The sequence below is a fragment of the Abramis brama genome, assembly GCF_963993115.1.
Source record: "Abramis brama genome assembly, chromosome: 15".
Classification (NCBI taxonomy): domain Eukaryota; kingdom Metazoa; phylum Chordata; class Actinopteri; order Cypriniformes; family Leuciscidae; genus Abramis; species Abramis brama.
The window spans coordinates 17,347,122-17,368,714 of record NC_139977.1 but is presented as its reverse complement, the minus strand read 5'-3'; the positions used below and the strand labels follow the sequence as shown (position 1 = coordinate 17,368,714).

Genomic DNA, 21,593 nt, shown 5'->3' with positions numbered 1-21,593 from the left:
TTATTGCCACACGTCCACATTCCCACTTTGAAATTAATAATAATAATAATAGACCTATGTCGTCCACATTCCCTCTTTGAAATTGATAATATTAATAATAGCCCTAGTATGTCAGCTTCCACATTTCCTCTTTGAAATTAAAACAGCGTCGTCATAATGACTTTTCAGCTGAAACCTGGACTAGTTCATCTTTTTAATATTGCTAGTCAGATTATAATAAATAAAACATTACAATAATCACTTGCATACCGAAATATATAGGGTATAACAGTTTGATGAACAGATATACAAAAACAAAAAGAAAACACACACATTTTGGGTTTCCATGTTTTATGGGGACTTTATATATTTATGCATCTGGCTACCATTCTGTTTATCTTTGTGTATCCCATGCACGTATTTCCAATACTTAAAAAAAACAACGTTCTTCCCTATGAAATTGTGAACGTTCCCTATTTTAGTATAGCCTACTTTATAATGTCAAATTCCGGATCCTTCCACCAATTATTTGCACTCGCACGGACCGGACGACTGTCACACCGTCAAACAGTCGGGAAACGGATATGAAGTCTGTCCACCGCGTTCGGTAAGAGAGAGGGTCGACAAAACATTTTTGTCCTGTTGATAACTTAGCGCTTCGACTCTATTCATTAGCTTTTGGTCGTATTTGTTCCCGCTTCCCCTGAATTGTTTTAACAGTGAGTATGATGAGCGTTCATTTTTGTATTTCCTTGTTTATGGTTGCTAACAAGCTAGCGCGTGGCTAGCAAACTACGCGCGTGCTAATTATGCGAATTTTAAATTCCTTTAAGGCTTATATGAACACAAATGGTGCGTCTTATGGGGCTGGCAGGTGCGAATGTTTCGAGGAAGCTGTTTAAAGTCAGCTGGCTAACACTATGCGTGTGAATCACCGCCAGTTGTCATTAGCTAAACTCGGTGAGCTCAGCGCTTTCTAGATGCTACGTTACTGCGCAGCTCAGATTAGCAGCGCGTCCCCGCATCTGGCGGGCTACAATGGTTTTTTAATAACTGTAATGATAAGAGATGTTTGCATTTTGCCTTTTTCTCTTGTGTCTATCACCCCATACGAGTGGCGATATATGGGGCTTTTCACACAAAACGCGTTTTTGCGGTTAAAAATGCGAAACGCAGGTTAGTGGAATTAATAAACCACGCAAGGCCTAGAGACGCGGTTTTTAATGTTAAAACTTTTTGAATTTAGCCAATTATTTAAAATAAATATTTTAAGCACAACGGCCAAACATATTTACCACATTTACAAAAAACAATGAAAAAGTAGGTCAGTGGAGTGGAAAACGTGCGTAATTTGATTTGCGGTGTCTGTATCTTTATTCAGCTGATCCGATTTAACTTACGTTTGATAAGCCCTCCTCAAATTTCAGACCCGTTTAGTTTTAGTATGAATTGGTTTTTGCCGCCAAAAAGTAAGAAATAAGGCTTGTTCCCTATTTCTAGGTATTCTGGGGTGCAATGGACGACAGCAACGCAGTGAAGCTCTTTGTTGGGAATCTGGATTTGGAAACCACACAAGATGACCTAATAGCACTTTTTGCCCCTTATGGAGAAGTGGTGCACTTAACTGTACTGAGGCAGTTTGCCTTTGTCCATCTGCAGGGAGAAGGGGCTGCTGACCGTGCCATCCGTGATCTGAATGGTCGAGAGTATCGTGGCCGGAGCCTTGTAGTTGAGGAATCCAAAGGGAGGCCCCTCAATTCCACCAAAGTATTTGTGGGGAACCTGTGTGCTTCTTGTTCAGTTGAAGACCTGTATGAGCTCTTCTCGGCTTACGGCAAAGTTCTTGATTGTGACAAAGTAAAGAGTAAGTGTGTTTATAATACACCTGCTTTGTGTCAGTGCATAAATATTGGTGTTATATGACATTACAACTTGTTCTCTTGCAGCAAAGCTCTCCTCTTTAACAGGCTACGCCTTTGTGCACATGGAGCGCAAAGAGGATGCAGATCAAGCCATTGAGGGTCTTCACGGGACCTCATTTATGGGACGTCCGCTCGCAGTGGAGCTCTCGAAGGTACAGCAGACCACAAACAAGGTCCCTTGTGCCAGCTGTGGTGCGCATGGTCACTTTGCAGGAGAATGCCCAATCAACAGGCCTCCCATGGAGCATCACCAGAGTCAGGCTGCTGTCTTAGCTGCAGCAGCTGCTGCCGCTGCTGGGCTTCCTCTTCAGGTGCAGCAGAGTGTCCACAACTCTTTCTACAACACTGCGAGCACTGACCCGACGTTTGCAGCTCTGAAAGACTTGACCACTTCCAGGGTTGATGGCAAACCTGTCAGTGCCGCGGTCTACGGGGCCCTGGCAAGTCAAGTCTACAGTGCTGTCGCAGACCAGGTGCTCAGCTCGAGGATAAGCCAGGCTAGGGATGGCTACCCCACTGAAGGAGAAGCTCCTCCGGGCGCTACTGCAATTAACCCTGCCTACGGAGCAAATTCCTCTCTGTACGGTGCCAGTCCAGCTTATGGGACCATGGGAGGCACAGAGCCTGACCCCCAAGCCATGTTTGAAGCCGCTCGGGCCCGATTCTTTGAGCAGGGACAACAAGTTTTGGCCGAACAGCAGGCTGTGACCAAATCCGACCGAGACCGAAGTCCAATACGGCGCGCGGCCCCATTACTGCCTGACCCGGTTCCCCAGCCGTTCTCCCAGACACGACCCAAACGACGGGCCCTGCTCCCAACACCACCTGGTGGTCCAGAATTACCTGCAGTTAAAAATGGAGACCCAATTGCAAGGTAAAGGCATCCTAAATGTTTTGCTACGTAATGATGCATATAATATTTTTTATATATATATATATATATATATATATATATATATATATATGAACAATATGAATTACATATACAATATTTATTCTTTCTCCATACCAGGTGCTATGCAGAGTACTACCAACAGTACCAGCAGTTCCAACAGTACCAACAATACCAGCAGTACCAACATTACCAGCAGTACCAGTACAGCTATCCACCGCCTCCGCCACCACCTCCTCCGATGCCCATGGTGCCTCCAGGCCCAATGGATCCGCAACAGATGGCCGCCCCTGGCACCACAGCTTCACCAAGAGTGTATGAGCCAACTTCAGCACACAAGGAGCCCCTCCTACGCCATCCTGATTACTCTCACCAACACACATCTGAGTCCCCATATCGATAGCCCCCATTACATGAGTGTATGCACACGTGTATGGCTGTGAAAATGTGTGCGTGCGTCAGTTTTGGTCCTACATGACAAAATAAACTGGAGGAAAGGGATAAATTGATTTATTTTTGTTTCGCAGTTATCTTTCCCCTGCATAATGTCAAATATGTCATTATGTACAGAATGTAAAAGTTTACGAGGCCATTTTGATTCTGAGCCCCTATCGGTTTTCCCCCCTTATTTTTTCAAAGTGCTCAGAATTACATTAGCTGTCAGTTTTATAGATAAAATACCCTTTGACCGTTGTGTCAGGTCAAACATCCTCTGAAGTCAAATGACTGTGCCTTGTAAAAATAAACGTTTTTTTTTTTTTTTTTTTTTTGTACAGACTTTTGTAAAACCAAGTATGCCAGCTAAGGTACAGTTTTATTAGATTCATTGTTCAGCAAAGGAGGAGCAAATCTCAGTCAAATATCTTAATCCAAATTGTTGTCAGTATATTGTATTTGGCTTAGACTGATGTTAAATTTCACAGCGACTAGGAAGACAGCATAGTTTAGACTGAATATAAAGAGGACCTGTGTGACTGAAGTCTGTGTGTGTGTGTGTGTGTGAGAGTGAGAACACAATGTTAACAGTTTGGCTGATCCCTTAGCTTACATGAGCACCACAATCACATGCACATCATACTTATTTTGTATAGTCCTATTTGAGTAAGGGTGGTGCATATGGATATATTTAGGTAAATCTGTACCAAACAAATCCACAAATCTGTACTTAAACGCTCTAACCACTGCCTCACTAGTGCAGATGGTTACACGCCTGCCCAGTTCGACTACAATAAAACTGATATTAAAATCGCCTGTCGTGAAAGAGAGGTAAGGACAAATTAACTGCAAAAGGGACACCTTTAATTTGTCGCTCGATAGGCTTATTCAATGTTCTAAATGTTTTCCATTTGGATACCTATATTGACTCTGAATGAGTTCGAGATGTCGTTGTTGCTAAATAGCAAACAGAACTGGTTCTATAGCCTGCCAGTAGCAATTATGCATGTTTTGCAGGATTTAAAGAGCAAACGACTGCCATCTCTGGCCTTGCATCGTTCTCTTACATGGACAGAATACTTGGGAGTATTGACTTACTAGTACGGGTGGTAACCCCTCAAATGTCTTTAAAAGAGAATGAGTTTTTTTACGTTCTTGTCTCCTTTGAAAGTAGCCCCATGCAATTACTATTGTTTCTCTGACCATTTATTTTGTTCACATTATTATAGTCTCTTTATTATTCGAGTCATGTGAAGTTATTTCAGGGGCTTTGGGGTGGAAACACTTAGTTATTTAGTGTGGAGGGGGGGGTGATAAACTTTTTCAGGCCTGACATATAGTTAGTTAAGGCAATTGGTTATAAGAGTGAAAAAAACAGTGAAGTGCTTCATACAATTGTATTTTTGTTCTTAAGGAAAAAAAAAATGTGCTGTCCCAGTTTGAGCATTTTAGGCAATTCAATTAAACATACATGTTATAACATTATAAACTGAAAGTGTGTGAATAATTCATCCAGGTTAAAGTCCATGTAACTAGTGCCAGAAGTTTCAAACGTTTGTAAATGTATGAAGGGAATCTACCCAAAAATTCATACTATCTGCAATAGATGTTTTGCTAAAATTTCAAAGTGATACAGATGTAATGACAGTTGAGTAGCTTCCCTTCAGACACAATAAAAGTGAATAATGATTGAAATTGGAAGGCATGATAAAAAGAATGGTTTGTTTAATCATGTTATGTATGTCCTCTTTTCCTAGAATGCCCCTCAGGCAGTCTTCAGTCTTTCATTCCAAAGAAATATGGTGGGGTACACACACAAATCTCACTTAGCACACGTAACCCATTATCTTACCACTCTACATTAAAATTCATCTCTTTGATTACACTTCACAGGCAAACAACCACTGTAGTGTTAATGTTCTCAATTTGATGTATGATAGAATGGAGATGGAAAGGTGGTGGCGGTGTAGCTTTTTGCAGCACACCAGGACTCCACACAAATTATTCTACACAGTAAATTGTCTGTTTTGTATTATAAATAGTGTATGTCTTGTTATTATTACTGCTGTTCCAGCCACATTTTCCCTTTTCGCTAACTACAGCTAAAATGGCTCCCGGGCCTCAGGACGCCAAGTTGAGCATGACGGGGGAAGAGAATTAGCGCCCCACAATGCCTCGGACGTGCTCCCCACTAAGGTAAAGCCATTTGCCCCCAACCACGCCTGCACCTCGATTATACACTTCCCCATGATTCTAACACGCCTACTAGAGAGGCTCAGAACAGACCCACATCAGTTTATACTGACAGTACAGTCAACACAATGGGGATGGCACATATTTTCTGCTATGTGGTTGGATCAGTGCCTATTGTGGGGGAATTGTGTTGTTGTTGTGTTCTGTTTTTTCTTTAAGCCTGGAGCAGTAGAATCAGCTTCTTTAGCTTCCCCAAAATGCTCATGGTTTGGTATTTTGTCTGAAACTTAATTGGTAGAAAATCTAGTTCTTTTCTGGGTTATTTGTTGGATTTTACCTTTTTTTTTTGCCCCAAATTCTCATGATAAAAGGTTTTAGTGCCTTTGAGGTTTGTTTTCTGGCAGTATGCTTTCAAGTCAAGCTGGAAATAAATTTCCAAGTGTTTTCTCAAGCAGTTAGAGGGAAGAATGGCTGACATTTGCCTTGGCTTGTTCTCTGGCATTTAGTCTTTTTGAAGCACTTCCAGTTGGCGAGATGAGGCGCTCCAACTGTGTTTGAATACTTAAGAAGGGTGCAGAGCTGTCCAAAAGTAGGGCAATGATCTCGTAGGTGAGTAACCAATGCGTCCAGCTCACATCCACCTCAACTTTGTCTACTACCACCATTTCAGATCATAGATTCCACTCCAACACACTGATTTTAGTTTTAACTCTAAGAGGGTTATTGATTCAGATATCTTCTGCAAATTTCTCATAAAAGAAAACCATACATTTTTCTGTTTTTTCAGTTCTCTCAGGGTAAAGATTGTGCATGATTGTGAATGTTGTCCACATACAGATTTGAATAAGCAAAATGAACTCTTTAAGGTTTAGTTCACCCAAAAATGAAATTTCTGTCATTAATTACTCGCCCTCATTTTGTTCCAAACCCGTAAGACCTTCATTCATCTTCAGAACACAAATTAAGATATTTTTGATGAAATATAGGCATAGGCAGCAACGTCATTACAACTTTTATGGGCCTTGAAAGTTTCAAAGACATAGTTAAAATAGTCCATGTGACTACAGTGGTTCAACCTTAATGTTATGCAGCGATGAGAATACTTAAAAATAACTACTTTATTCAACAATTTCTTCTCTTCAATGTTGTTCCGTGCAGCACTTCTGGGTTCTACGTCAAAATGCCAGCTCATTATTTTGCCAGCTCCAGCGTCAGCATCACGCGCATGTGTCGTGCTCACGTTAACAGCGTCGGCCAATAAAGAGCCAGCGTTCTGACGTAGAACTCGGAAGCGCTGCACTGTTAACTATGTGATTAGCGTAGGAGACTGACACAGAAGAGAAGAAATTGTTGAATAAAGTAGTTATTTTTGTTTGATTTTTTGTGCACAAAAAGTTCTCGTCGCTGCATAACATTAAGGTTGAACCATTGTAGTCACATGGACCATTTTAACGATGTCTTTACTACCTTTCTGGGCCTTGAAAGTTTCAATGTTGCTGTCTATGGCTGGTTTAGAAACCTCTCAGATTTCATCAAAAATTTCTTAATTTGTGTTCCAAAGATGAACAAAGCTCTTACGGGTTTGGAACGACTTGAGGGTGAGTAATTAATAACAGAATTTTTTGGGTGAACTAACCCTTTAACATGGGGACCATCTGCTGCAAATTTGTCAAATTTACTTTGTGGGTATTTGAAAGCCCTTGTTTAAGGTAAGCTTATTCAGTCAGTCACTTGATACAAAACTCTTTCCTATCAGAAATCGACAGTTTTTCGAAATCACAGTTTGTGCATTCCTTTTAATTATCAAAAAGGCTTTAACCTCAAAACCTTCGTTAAAATTTTAGAACACTTTACAGTTGATATATATTGATATGTTACATTGATTTTGTGTCTTTTCACAACCTTCCAATTACCTAAAGCTTCACCTCTGATTGATTTAAAGGTGCTTTGAAAAGCTGGGCAGTGGAGCATTATTTGTGGATAAACTATGATTGTAGATAATCCAGAACTGAAATATTCAGTGATTCAGGGAAGTTCAAGTATCATTGATCCTTTTTTCTAGGTCTGAATGGGCAACTTTCATTGTGGTCTATGTAATTGTCTTAATGTCTGAATCTGAATCCAAACGTTTTTTATTTGCAAACTGGCTTTAGTGCCATGATCTTTGTATTTTCTTCTTGTAAAGTTCAATAAATGATGCTTAAAGCGATTCATGGTCTTGTTTTATTCATTCATTTATAATTTTGTTTATTTTCATGTTCAGTTGATTTATGTATGGAGATCTAAATGTATAACAATCTAAACGGTACAGTTACTTTTGCTTGTGCGTGAGACCTTACAAGCGATAAACCAAACTTGCTTGAATCTCTGCAGGAACGTGCATTTGTTTACTTGACTCAATAATCTAAGTTAACTCTTTTCATTCTGTACCGTTCTTAAATCCCGCCCATCACCTTTTAAGAAATTAAGTTGTGACCAAATACTGCAGCAGTTAGTCACTCATATTGGGCGCCGTTACTTGTAGAGTTTGGGCAGCAGCTGTCAGCTCATCGGCCGGTGGGAGCAGGGTCTGTCTTCTCTCCAAACCCTCACGGGACTCCGATTGTACGGCACAGGGCGTGTATGTTGAATTAAGAGGTAAATAATTAGGTTGTGTAGGTTGAGGGGATACCAAGCACCCCAGGAAAGACGGCAAAATGACGGCGATTGAAACGCAAGTGCAATATAGTTCTTACATGATGACTACGACTGAGGAATACATGACCCAAGAAAACGACTGGGATCGAGACCTGTTACTGGACCCGGCCTGGGAGAAGCAGCAGAGGAAGGTCAAATCTCACTTTTTAATTTTCTTTATAAAAGTTTACGTAAAGTGAATTAGTGTACAGCCAGAAGAAAATAAGATTAGATTATATACAAGTTTTGATCGTGTTTTAGACTACCTTATGGACTGAAAAGCAATATTGTAAGGTCAAAAGACTCTTAATGAAATTACTTTGCATTGCACTCGGCTGTATCAGCACTGCACTGGACCGTCGAATCTGCACGTTGTATACCGCTTTGTAACACGGACCAATCAGCTGTAGCCTCATTGACTTAAGCAACTCGAATGATTGGATAATGTTGTCTAATTTCAACCATTGATTAAAATAATTATTAACTAAAAAAAATTGATTATGATAATCATAATGCTATCATTACTGCAACTAAGTAAACATCGGTTAATTTATTTAAATGAGGAAACGAGAAATGTTCATTTATGTAGGCTACTGTCACTAGTTACTCAAATATATAACAAATATCAAAAAATCAAATCGCGTATATTTGTATGTGAAATCGTTTTACTTCACAGGAACTGAGAATCTTTTATTTGCCTGTTAATAGCTTTATTGAGCAGAAATTAAGTAGACTACTTGCATTATAGAGCACCGTGCTGCACCTACATTGCATTAGACAACTACACCAAAGTGACAGTAACAGCTGAACAGATGAGGCAACAAAATGTTCAAAATGGAGGAAGTGGTTAAGCAGCACTGAGAGCTGCAAATAGATTCTACAACTAAAAATACTGGCCCCATTCTGTCCCCTTAACCCATTAATCCAAGGGTTCCAGTTTGTTTATCATCGTCTGTTGATTGTAATTAAATGACTTGCAGTTCATGTTGAGAGGTGTTTATTAATAAGCAAGGATTTAACATGACTACACTGCAGATTTATTTACATCTCATTTGGAAGCGCACACCTTTCCATCTTGCTGAGTGCACTCACTACTAAACTGAAACTCACATTATAGTTTGAGTTTCAGATTGGTAGGTCAACTTGGTCTAAAAAACAAAGTCTAACTCTAAGAAACTGGTACTTTCCATGAATAGGTTACAAAATATATCCCGATGGTGCTTTACCTAAAAAGTCAAACTAAATTGTATAATTTGTTTTTCATTCAGAGTTTTGCATCCCTATTGTGTAATGCAGTTTAGGCCAGCCACTTAAAACTAGCTACTATTATCAATTATGTTGGTATTATTTGAAATTATGACACAATAGTTCTCCCAGCACAAACAACACACATTATAGCGCCTTTAATGCTTAAAAAATAATTTGGGTAAAAACCCAAAGTGAACCATTTCAAAAGATATGCTAACTTTGTGTATGTGTTTGCTATGTCAATTACTTATAGAGTTAAATTTCCCAATGAAAATGTGTAATTTTGTATGTTCACTGTATAGGGTGATAATGTTTTGGTTTTTGCAGTAGCATTCATTGTTTTTGTCATACTGTTGATGTATTTTTATGTGTACTCCTGGTAGCCTAGCCTAGCGAACACGTTGTGGAAGCTGAAGGGGATCTAAATAAAGCTTGAACACAATTTATTTATTTTTTTGCACTTGAATGTGAGCAATTATGTCAATGCAGAACTGTCACACTGCACAATTCTCTTCACAAAACTTGACTCGATGCTGATATCACAGGCTTCCTTTTACTTTGGTTTGTTATTCCTGTAAGTCTTCCTGCTTCAGTGAATTACTTTTTAAACCTAAGCATCCTTGTGTTTTTCTTGGTCCCTTTGCCACCTGTTGGGACTAGTTTATTAGAGAACTCATCTGTGCAGTTTTGCATGACTTTAATGTGTCAGATCCTGCATGGACCATTGAGCTTTGATAAAGAGAGAGATTCTGATTCTGAATGTTTTTTTTTGTATTTTGTTTTATTTATAAATTTCTATGTTGTGTCCCAGAACCTTTCTACTCTCCTTGCCTGTAAAGTCATCAGTTTGAGCCATGGTGCATGTAGTCCAGGCCTCATCCATTACCTGCATCAGTTACATGGAAAATGTCACTGAGTTCTCCAACATGAGGGTTTCATGGACACTTCTATGGTCTCAAAGTATTGCACTCAAAGCACTTTTTACTTTTTTAGCATTAATGCACAGGTATGCATATTTCATCAAATTAAATGTGTATTTCATCCATCTTTTTATGAGATCTGCAAATCAAAGTCAGAGGAATTGTTAATTTTTTCCCCCATTCCATTAAGGAACCCTAGTGCCACAGAACCTGAGGGTTTCAGATAGGTGTGCACATTCTTCAGGCATACGGTAGGGGTGTGGGTAGAGGTGGGAAATGGTGGGGGGGTGGGGTGAAGAAAGTCATGAGTACGATCGAATGGCAGTTGCTATTCCAGAAGAGGTGTCCTTGTAGGGGAGCTTCTATAAACTACCTAATGAAAGCATGGGGGTGGGAAAGGGGTAGTTAACTGGAGAACAGGTCAGACAGGTAAATTTATTTCAGGCTGGATTTGACTTTCATGGCCGTTTAAATGCGAACAATAAAAGAGGGTGGAACATATAATAGGACAATAATAATAATTGGTCGCAGGTCACAAGTTTCTGTTGGTCAATCCCCTTCCCACTCGAGCTATTGATTTCCACTTTAGGTGTCTTCCATAGGTTTTATACCACCTTAAAGTTAACGAAAGGTGCTACGGTGTATTTAAATAGCTTATATTGCTTTTGCTGTGCAAACAAAAGTCAAATGCAATGCCGTAGCTAGGTTATAGCTTTAAATGCCAGGCCTTCAAACTGTAAATATCATGTTACCCAGAATCCTAAGTTCAGCCCTTTCACCTGAATGTGCCTCATCCCTACAATTTCTCACAACCACATTTATTCCCTCTATAGATTCTGTCAGTAATTATGATGTGACATCCTGGTCAAAACGTAAGGAAACATATAGGTATTTTTGTTAGTGTCGATTGCAGTGGCGTTATACCTTTACAGCTGGGTAGTGTTCCCATTATCTAACTAAAACTATAAAAATGTAATTAAAAAAATGTAATGTAATAACAAACTTACTTTATTTCAGCTAGTTGACCAGGCAAAATTTCTCATCTTTTTTTGTTGAAGTACTAAAATAACTATAACTAAATAATTTAAAGCTAATAAATAGAATTAGCTAAAACTACTAATAAAACCCCCCACAAAATTACTAAAAGTGAATACAGAAAATATAAAAAGAAAATCTAATTCAAAATATGAGCAAAAATCATCTGTAGATCGTAAATGATCTGTTATTGGCTGTTGTCATCCCCCAATAAAAACAAGACTATAAGGCTTAGGTGAAGGTCTTTATTGGGTAAAATATTTGGGTTACACTTTATTTTAAGGTGTCATTGTTACAGTGCAATTATATATTTAAGTACTGAGTAATATTAAGTAACTACATGTACCTACTCTAGGGTTAGGGTAGGATTAGGATTTGGTTGAGGGTTAGTTGCATGTAATTATGCATAATTTACTGTTATTACTATGGTAAGTACATGTAACATGTAACAAGGACACTGTAAAATAAAGTGGTACCCACTTTATTTTAGTTTCCTTGTTACACATGTAGTTACTATTATTATTATTACTACATAATTACTGTAAATTATGCATAATTGCATGCAACTAACCCTCAACCACACCCTAATCCTGAAGTAAGTGCATGTAGTTAATTATTATTACTCAGTCCTTAAATGTATATCATTACACTGTAACATGGACACCTTAAAATAAAGTGTAACTAATATTTGCAATAATCCACCTTTTTTTTAAGGGTATATACTTACCTGTGAATGGATCAATGTTTTGTTTATTAAAAACAATAAATGTTAAAATAAAAAATGGATAAAAAAATCCAAATATGCTGTGGTCCTTTAATTTATAAAAATATACAATAACATGTAGAATATATTCTTAATATCTGTGTGTGCATGAGTCGATGGGTGAATTGTCTTCATTTTAAACAATGCCCTGTCACGACAGCATTGAGGCTGCAGTCAGCTGACTCATAAATGCAAAGCTTTTGCACAGATGCATGCATGGTTGAAATGATGATGTAACTGGAGTGCCACTGAATCGCAAGGCTAAAATGACGGCTCAGTGATCGAGACTGTATTTGCTGTGGTCATCATAGTACAGTATCAGAAATTAGAACAAGAACCTCAGAACAAGAAGATTCAGGAAATAAAATCAGTTTCAGTCTGTGTGTGCTTTATATTTTTTCAGGCTATTTTAGTTAAGAGTTTGCACCTTCTAGTCTCAGTTTCTTAGTTCAGATGTCCATTAAGCATTACCCTTTCATTAATACTCAGATCTGAAGCTATTTAAAAGCTATTAATCAAAGCTTTGTATATGAAAAATATCTGTCAAAAGGATTACATGCAGATTTTTAAAATGTTTGATTGATTTAAAGAGTTGATAAATCATCACTGCTAAAGATATAAGCCTGTGAAAACGCAATGAAACCATTACTGACATGCCAAGTTATTTCTGTACGACCAACCTGTTGCTTGACTAAATATTTATTCTCTCGTTCGCAATGTAGTGAGTTCAAGGACGTCCAAGAAAAATGTTTAATGTTCCTGGTGCTCATACTTGGGTGGCCGCTAAAATAATTGTGAAATCAGTGTTATATCATCCAGTCTTTTCAACTCCAATTTAACACAACACTCAGCAAAGTGTATTGCTTTTGATAACAATTGAATGTTTTATGAGTATGTTTTATATCAAATAAATGGGCCCAGCACTGTGGAACATCAAACATTTTCTTTCGCTGTAGTGTTTTGAGCGTCTGTTCCAGGAATGCTGTGCTTTCAGCTGTCTGCTGGTGTCTCATGGCTCCCCGATATAGCTTCCTTCACTCCCCCTTTCCTCTTCCTCCTCTTCACCTCCCCCTCCCACGGGACACAGGCTAATTTTGGTGATCTTTGTCAGAGGAGGGGTGATTTGAAGGGTGGCCACCTGCTGCAAAAGAGTCTCCACTTCCAGCCTTACATCAAATTACGTTGGTCCTTGGCATTCTTCAGTCACCTTATTCGCTCTCTTTCCCCTTCTCTCTTACGCTGGGGCTCCCAGTGAGGCATATACAGTCAACACTGTTTATAGATCCAACTCTATGTGTAGGTCAGGGTCAAAAATTAACCTTTCCTCAAGGAAAAAATGCCACCAAAACAAAAAATGCCACCTCAGATATTTTAAATGTGGGGACAAATGGCTTCATAGTACCATTTTATTTTGTTTTGATATTCTATTGTAAGCCTAGGCCTGCTCTTATGTGTTTACAGACATTTTCTTTATTATTTGATGTTACAAATTATTTCAAGAAAAGGGATGTCATGCTGTATTTCTATATGACCTATATTGTATTTTTTTCCCCTCAGACCTTCACTGCCTGGTGCAACTCTCACCTGCGTAAGGCAGGGACACAGATCGAGAACATTGAGGAAGACTTCAGGAATGGACTCAAACTCATGCTGCTGCTGGAGGTTATCTCAGGTAAGCGTCTCACTTGATCTGTTGATTATACGTGCTCTGTGTCCCATATCAGTGTTCTGTTGGCCATTGGCCAATATCAGGTTTGCACCCGTGAAACAATCTGGATGTTAAATAAGTAGACTGTAGCACCTCTGGGTAAAAGAACTTTGATCCCCTTCTGGGTCATTGATTGGGAGATTACAGTAAACAGTGTTGCACATGTCATTTGCAAGGTTAAGTGTCATAAACACATTAAACAAAAAAAATGAAATAAAAATATTAAGTAAATACTATTATAAATATAAATATAGAATAAGCTTGAATTCTAAAGACCCTAAAACAAAAAATGTTGCAGTTATGTGTGGATTTCCTCCCACTTTTATATTATTTTCCTATTCGATTTGTTTTCTGACCTTTGTAAATGCATATAACTTTTTCGTGTTCCCAAATGTAGCTAATGTAAAGATGTTGTTACTTTACACTTCCCCTATTAATACCCTCACATGAAGCAAAGTAATATATATGTACTTATGAAATGATTTGTGTGTGTGGTCTCAGGTGAGAGACTCCCTAAACCAGACAAAGGCAAAATGCGTTTTCACAAGATCGCCAACGTAAACAAGGCCCTGGACTATATCAGCAGCAAGGGAGTCAAGCTGGTTTCCATCGGTGCTGAAGGTAAGGATAAAAACTTAATCTCCTTCAGATTCTCTAATATCGTCACCGTAAGCCCCTCTATTCTTGTCCATTTCCATAACTTTACTCTTCTGTCAAGTGAAACTGTTTTTTCTGTCTGTTCTGACTTGCAGAGATTGTGGATGGCAATGTGAAAATGACCCTTGGGATGATCTGGACCATCATCCTGCGCTTTGCAATCCAGGACATTTCAGTGGAGGGTGAGAGACTCCAAACATTTGACACATTAGCACCTCTGCGCTCTTGTTTATTTAAAGGCCCACTCATTTTGTTTGTCACACTGGTTGGTTTGAAAGTCGCTTTGAACTTTTATTGACACCAAGTGGCATAGATGAGGCATCACACAAAAGTATGTTTTTATAGTTACCAGTGCCATTGTAGAAGTGATTAGTATTTGGCTTAGTATTAGTAAATTTACACCTGCTCACAACCACACATAAATGCATGGAATACAGGAAGGAAAACATCTGCATAGTGCATGTTATTATAGATTACTATTATTGGGAAAATCAGTAGGCCTTTTTTTCACACTTAACACTTTAAGTAATTGTGGCGAGCAGGGCTGGTCCGAGAGCCGTGGGAACGGAGTGAGGTCTGTGGCGCAAGTGTTAATGAGCGTCACCTGCGTGCCACACCGGTCTCGAGTCCCACTGATGTTACTTCTCCTTTTATTCTTCCGGAGCTCCTCCGTGGGATTCGAGAATGGTGTGCAGGTGACCCTCATTAACACGTGCGCAAACGGCCTCACTCCGTTCCCATGGCTCTCTAACCTGCCCTACTCGCCACAGTAATTGTTGTAGGCATGTTGGCCAATAAGTCTCTTTTATATTTCTGCAATATACTGGAGTCAAATCTGAGAGAGGAGTTCAGAAGAGACTAGTTGTAATTTTCATGGAAGGGGATTATGCTGAAATGACTGGAATTCATTAACATACACGTTTAACTGTCAAATCTGAGGTTTACGAAGCATTTGTGAATCCAGAGGTGACTTCCATTTTAGGAGCAAATTGCTTGAATTTACTCACATGAACGAAAGGTCAAATGAGCGTATCTTTAAAATGAAATGTTGAAGGGTAAGGTCAACTGACCTGATGATCCACTGACCTGATCCTCACAGAGACCTCTGCTAAGGAGGGCTTGCTGCTGTGGTGTCAGAGGAAGACTGCCCCCTACAGGAATGTCAATGTGCAGAACTTCCACATCAGGTGATTTCTGCTTTACTCCTGTTGACCATTGGAGAGAACAGCATGTTGGCTTATTTTCACTATCTCATACTCCGTTTAACCGATTACAGCTCTTGTTAGTGTGCACATGTGTACATTATCTCTGTTAAAACTCATCTTCGCATTACCCATCATGCTTCTAAACTTTCACCGAGCACCTCTGCACAACACTTATAATTTTGTTAATCATTCCCATGACTCTTTTCTTGTTCTTTCTCCATGTTTTCCTCCTTTTGCTTGTGGTCTGTGTCTCAGTTGGAAGGATGGCCTGGCTCTCTGTGCCCTCATCCACAGACACAGACCTGACCTCATCGATTACGCCAAACTGCGCAAGGTGCCATCACCCCCTTTCAGTCACTCTCATCCTGCATCTCTGCCTTCTTTTTTGTTCACTAGCTATATGTCCATTCATCTGCTGTTTCAAACTCACCTTTTCACTCACACTATATCTGTCATCTTTGACCTGTTTGTAACTAACGTTGTCTCTTGGGCTGTGAATGCACTGTTAATTGCCTCAAAAAAAAAAAAAAAAAAAAAATTAACACTATTTTTCTTATTTAGAGTGGAGAAAAATGTCTCATTTGGTTTGTCTTTTTCATTCCATGAAATTCTTTAAATTATTTCAGTTCAGCATTGTACATGAACATGGTAATCATGGTATAACTATAAATCATGGTAGATATCAAAGTGCCATGGTATTACCATCTGACATCATACTTTTTTGTAAAGAACTAAATTTATCTAAAAAAAAAAATCAGAAATGGATTACATTTTTGCCTGTTTAATGATGTCACTAATGGTCTGTAGTGTATAAAATGGCATGTGTCACATCTAAAAATGGTGTTTATGATGTAAATGAGTATGAAAATTTTGCCATGATGGTTAATGATTAACTGTCTTTTCTTGCAAAGTTCAGTTGAGGAGTGTGGAAAAAGTTTATTTTGTTTATCTATTAATTCTTCATTGAGTTTCTTCCTGGCTTTGTCTGCTATTGCAGGATGACCCCATTGGCAACCTCAACACTGCTTTTGAGGTAGCAGAGAAATACCTTGACATCCCTAAAATGCTTGATGCCGATGGTAAACCTCTTGGAGAATCATGCGATTTCATTTATCAAAATGTAAAAATAAAATGGTTTCCCGAATAGTTTGTTTGTCTCCATTTCAGATATTGTGAACACTCCGAAACCTGATGAGAAGGCCATCATGACCTATGTGTCATGTTTCTACCATGCTTTCGCTGGTGCAGAGCAGGTATGGGAATTCTTCTGGAGATGAACATCTGTATAGGAAGGAGAGTCGCTCCTTTTAGAATGTAATTGCCCACCTTATTTTCCCTTTTGTAATCAGTCACACTGTCCTCCAGGCTGAGACAGCAGCTAACAGGATTTGCAAAGTATTGGCTGTGAATCAGGAAAACGAGAAGCTGATGGAAGAATACGAGAAGCTGGCTAGCGAGGTGAGAACACTCAAATTCTCTATTAGATGTACAATATTTTGTTAATTTCTATAAACATGTGCCTGATAGTCTTGGTTCTACCCAAGGTTTCTTCTTGAACCCACTTAAACATGCACTTACATTTTCTCCTCAGCTTCTGGTGTGGATCCAAAGGACCACCCCCTGGTTGGAGAACCGTGTGGCCGAGCAGACAATGCATGCCATGCAACAGAAACTGGAGGATTTCAGAGATTATCGTCGTGTGCATAAGCCACCCAAAGTTCAGGAGAAGTGTCAGCTGGAGATAAACTTCAACACCCTGCAGACCAAGCTGAGGCTCAGCAACAGGCCTGCTTTCATGCCTTCTGAGGGCAAAATGGTTTCAGTATGTGTTGCTCCATTTTTCTGATCACATGTATATGGGGGTAAATGACCTTGGCTTTCAAGTACCCTATAGAGTTGAAGTATATTCTACCTGCTGTCCCCTTCTGCAGGACATTGCCAATGCCTGGAAGGGTCTGGAGCAGGTAGAGAAAGGTTACGAGGAGTGGCTGCTCACAGAAATCCGTCGTCTGGAGAGACTGGACCACCTGGCTGAAAAGTTTAAGCAGAAGTCTACCTTGCATGAATCATGGACCACAGGTATTAAGCAGAACTTTTAGTCAGCCATTTGAACTCTTTGACAACTGACATATTCCTCCTCGTTTTTTCCTCATTCTTCTTGTTTTGTAATGCTCAACACAGGAAAGGTGGAGCTGCTGTCTCAGAAGGACTACGAGTCAGCATCTCTGATGGAGATCCGTGCTCTGATGAGGAAACACGAGGCCTTTGAGAGCGACCTGGCTGCTCACCAGGACAGAGTGGAACAGATCGCTGCCATTGCACAGGAGCTCAAGTAAGATAGATCCACCTCAGGCCCCTTGAAATAAGGATAGTACTTTCTTAAAGATTTTACTGTAGGTATTGAAAATGATAATAAAATACGCTGTTCTTTAGTGAACTGGACTTTTATGATGCTGCCACCATCAATGCCCGATGCCAGGGCATCTGTGACCAGTGGGACAACCTGGGCACCCTGACCCAGAAAAGGAGAGAATCACTGGAGGTACATGTATATGATAAAACTCTTCCCCAATTGTCTATTTCTTGAATTGAGAATGGGGTAAAAACCAATGTAGATTCTACTTCCAGAAACATTAAGACTCTTTTGCATGTTTAGGCAATAAAGAGTTAGCCTGGAAATCCAGACCTAAATCTGAAAGATTAATGGTCTGGCATCGACTAATGAAAATCGGCCAGCTCGAGAGGTGGCACCAAGCATGCATTTGAAAATCTCACTGCACACAATTGGATAACACTACGACCAATCACAACAAGCCCCATACGCTTAGCTACCAGCGGAGCTAACTGGTAGATTAGACTCTGTCTCTTGCCGTATCCGGTTGGCAAAACAGCAAAAACGTCCTTCTTGCAAAGGAACGATTCAAGCTCAGTCTTCTGTTTCTCTTTTAGATAAAAAGCCAAGTCTAACTCGTTCATTGTAGCGGCCAAAGCCGTTTCAAACAACTGGTGTTCATCCATAGCCATCTTGCAATGTTTACTAATGACTTCGACGTCAAAGCGCTGTCGTCATCTGTTTAGCTTGCCACTGGCCTGCTTATATCAGATAACCCGATGTGATTGGTGCAGCTCGGATACAAGGGCATATTTAATGAGCATCATTACTCAACGCCAGAGTAACTCGCTGAGCAAATTCAACTTGTGCTCTCGCGAGAACTCTGGATTTCCAGGGTAATAGAGAGTATGAATAATATGTGATATTTACAGTGCATAAAGTGTGTGCGCTTGCTGTAATCTTTCTCTTTGCTTTGCCATAGCGTGTGGAAAAGCTTTGGGAAACAATTGACCAGTTGTATCTGGAGTTTGCCAAGAGGGCTGCGCCCTTCAACAACTGGATGGATGGAGCTATGGAAGATCTGCAGGACATGTTCATTGTGCACAGCATTGAGGAGATTCAGGTGAAAGACAAATGCTAAATGCTTGAAGGAATGCTTATCTTCCTAAATAACATTGTGTAACTGAGCTTCAGTATCTTCTCAATATGTTTTGGGCCTAGGACATTTTTGTAGTTCCCTTAAATCTCACTTAACTTCTCTAATGATCCCCTTTTTCTACCTTCTTTTCATTGACTACTACTCACAATGTCTTAACATCATTTGGTTCTCTCCTGCTTTTATCAACCTCAGAGTTTGATCACAGCCCATGACCAATTCAAGGCGACCCTACCAGAAGCTGATAAGGAGCGCTTGGCCATCATGGGCATTCATAATGAGATCCTGAAGATAGCTCAGACGTACGGGATCAAGATAGTGGGTGAGAATCCCTACACTGTCCTCTCTCAACAGGATATTAGCAACAAATGGGAAGCTGTGAGTACTTTACAATCTATATTTTACAATTTCAGAATAATCAGCAATAAAAATGGTTCAATATTTGGAGTCTTTTAAGCTCCTTTCAGCTTTCCCACTGAGAAATATTGCTTCCTTCCCAACAACAGGTGAAGCAATTAGTCCCAATGCGTGACCAGGTGTTGCAAGAGGAAGTGGCCAGGCAACAGTCCAATGAGAGGCTGAGGCGCCAGTTTGCTGGTCAGGCCAATATCATTGGACCCTGGATTCAGACCAAGATGGAGGTGTTTCACCATATACCTTACTCGCATTTAAAGTTACATATTACATACTGTGAAAACTAAAACTGAAATATCTGAAATAATCTTCCTCATGGTCAACAGGAGATCAGCCATGTGTCAATTGACATTTCCGGTTCCCTTGAGGAACAGATGAGCAATCTGAAAACATATGAACAGAACATCATTAATTACAAATCCAATATTGACAAACTGGAGGGAGACCACCAGCTCAGCCAGGAGGGACTGATCTTTGACAATAAGCACACCAACTACACTATGGAGGTACTGATGACCAGCTATTTTCTATTCATTCTGAAATGTATTTCCTCTTTGAAGTTTCAAGTGTCATTAGCTAAGGTGTCTTACGTCCATTTCCATCAAGTTCCTTTAATCTCACCTTACCTACAAGGCATGTTTCCTATTATGTACATTTCAGCATGTCCGCGTGGGATGGGAGCAGCTCCTCACCACCATTGCCCGCACAATCAATGAGGTTGAGAACCAGATCCTGACCCGTGACGCCAAGGGCATCAGCCAGGAGCAGCTGAATGAGTTCAGAGCCTCATTCAACCACTTTGACCGGGTTTGCAATACATGGAGTCTTTGGTTTCTACTTAGAATACACAAAGTTGTGCAACATTGTCCAAATTGTAGAATAAGCACAAATTTTTTTATTTGCAGAAGAGGAATGGCATGATGGATCCTGATGACTTCCGTGCCTGCCTGATTTCTATGGGTTATGATCTGGTGAGGGCATTTAGTCCTGGTCAAAATATGACTGCCAGTTTTATTTTAATTTTTTTTCGTTGCTTTAAAATCATCCAGAAATACCAGGACACAAAATCAACTTTCTCTCTAAGGACTTATTTCTCATATAAACCCCCTTTTTTTAGGGTGAAGTTGAATTTGCACGCATTATGACTCTGGTGGACCCCAACAACACAGGAGTTGTCACCTTCCAGGCCTTTATTGACTTCATGACCAGGGAGACAGCAGAGACTGACACTGCTGAACAAGTTGTGGCCTCCTTCAAGATATTAGCTTCTGACAAGGTAATTCCAAACTAAGAACCATCAAAATAACCTATGTGTGCTTTATGAGAATCTGCTAAATATGGCTCCTGTTGTCTAAGCATCCATTTTTTACTACATTCTGCAGGCATACATTACAGTGGAGGAGCTGAGAAGGGAGCTGCCCCCAGAACAAGCCGAATACTGTATCAGCCGCATGACCAAGTACATGGGCGGTGATGCTCCCCCAGGCTCTCTTGATTATATCTCCTTCTCCAGTGCCCTGTATGGAGAGAGTGACTTGTAGAGCCCTTTGTCACATCCACCACCTATAGTATACCCTTCCCCTAAATTCATGAAACCCTTAAACATCTAACTCCAAGAACAATGTCAGATGTAATGGATGGCCTTGCTGCAATGATTCGGTCCTGTGCGTCACCAGTTGATATAACATGATGAGGGACACCATCAATTGCTGTTTGATCCTTGTTAGTGGTCTGTCCCTTTTGCGGTGAAAAGTTTTCACAAGCCAGTAGGGATTGAAGAGTACAAAAACCTGTCAGAACATCATTCTTCACATTGACAGTTAATAAGAGACATCTGCTCTCCCTTCATACAAATGGCTTACATTTTGGAGGAAGAAAAATAAATGATCCTAAAGAATATAAAATTTTGTGTATTTTGTTGTTTAATATATATATATATATATTAGTGCTATCAAATCGATTAATCTAACATAAGTTTTTATTTATATGTGTATGTATATTTATATACACGTGTGTATATATATATAAAATACATCTATATTTATACATGCACATATT

At 39.7% G+C, this 21,593-nt stretch overlaps 2 protein-coding genes across 3 annotated transcripts; both read left to right on the top strand.

Moving 5' to 3' along the window:
- Nucleotides 1-530: 530 nt before the first annotated feature.
- On the top strand, nt 531-7,630 carry rbm14a (RNA binding motif protein 14a). Of its 2 annotated transcripts, none has more exons than XM_084136690.1 (4): nt 531-586; nt 1,480-1,843; nt 1,926-2,775; nt 2,914-7,630. In XM_084136690.1, exons 2-4 carry the CDS (start codon nt 1,495-1,497, stop codon nt 3,194-3,196), a joined length of 1,482 nt encoding a protein of 493 aa, XP_083992816.1. In that variant the 5' UTR covers nt 531-586; nt 1,480-1,494; the 3' UTR covers nt 3,197-7,630. The 2 variants fall into 2 exon arrangements, with proteins under 2 accessions (XP_083992816.1, XP_083992815.1); XM_084136689.1 differs by having other exon boundaries at nt 549-698.
- A 277-nt stretch (nt 7,631-7,907) lies between these two features.
- actn3a (actinin alpha 3a) lies at nt 7,908-21,440 on the top strand. Its single transcript, XM_084136645.1, has 21 exons — nt 7,908-8,249; nt 13,621-13,735; nt 14,273-14,392; nt 14,524-14,610; nt 15,528-15,615; nt 15,889-15,967; nt 16,631-16,712; nt 16,801-16,886; nt 16,999-17,091; nt 17,225-17,455; nt 17,565-17,712; nt 17,815-17,965; nt 18,067-18,175; nt 18,948-19,088; nt 19,317-19,499; nt 19,628-19,762; nt 19,862-20,041; nt 20,196-20,342; nt 20,441-20,506; nt 20,653-20,811; nt 20,918-21,440. The coding sequence occupies exons 1-21, from the start codon at nt 8,118-8,120 to the stop codon at nt 21,074-21,076; spliced, it is 2,691 nt and encodes an 896-aa protein (XP_083992771.1). The 5' UTR covers nt 7,908-8,117; the 3' UTR covers nt 21,077-21,440.
- Nucleotides 21,441-21,593: the final 153 nt, after the last annotated feature.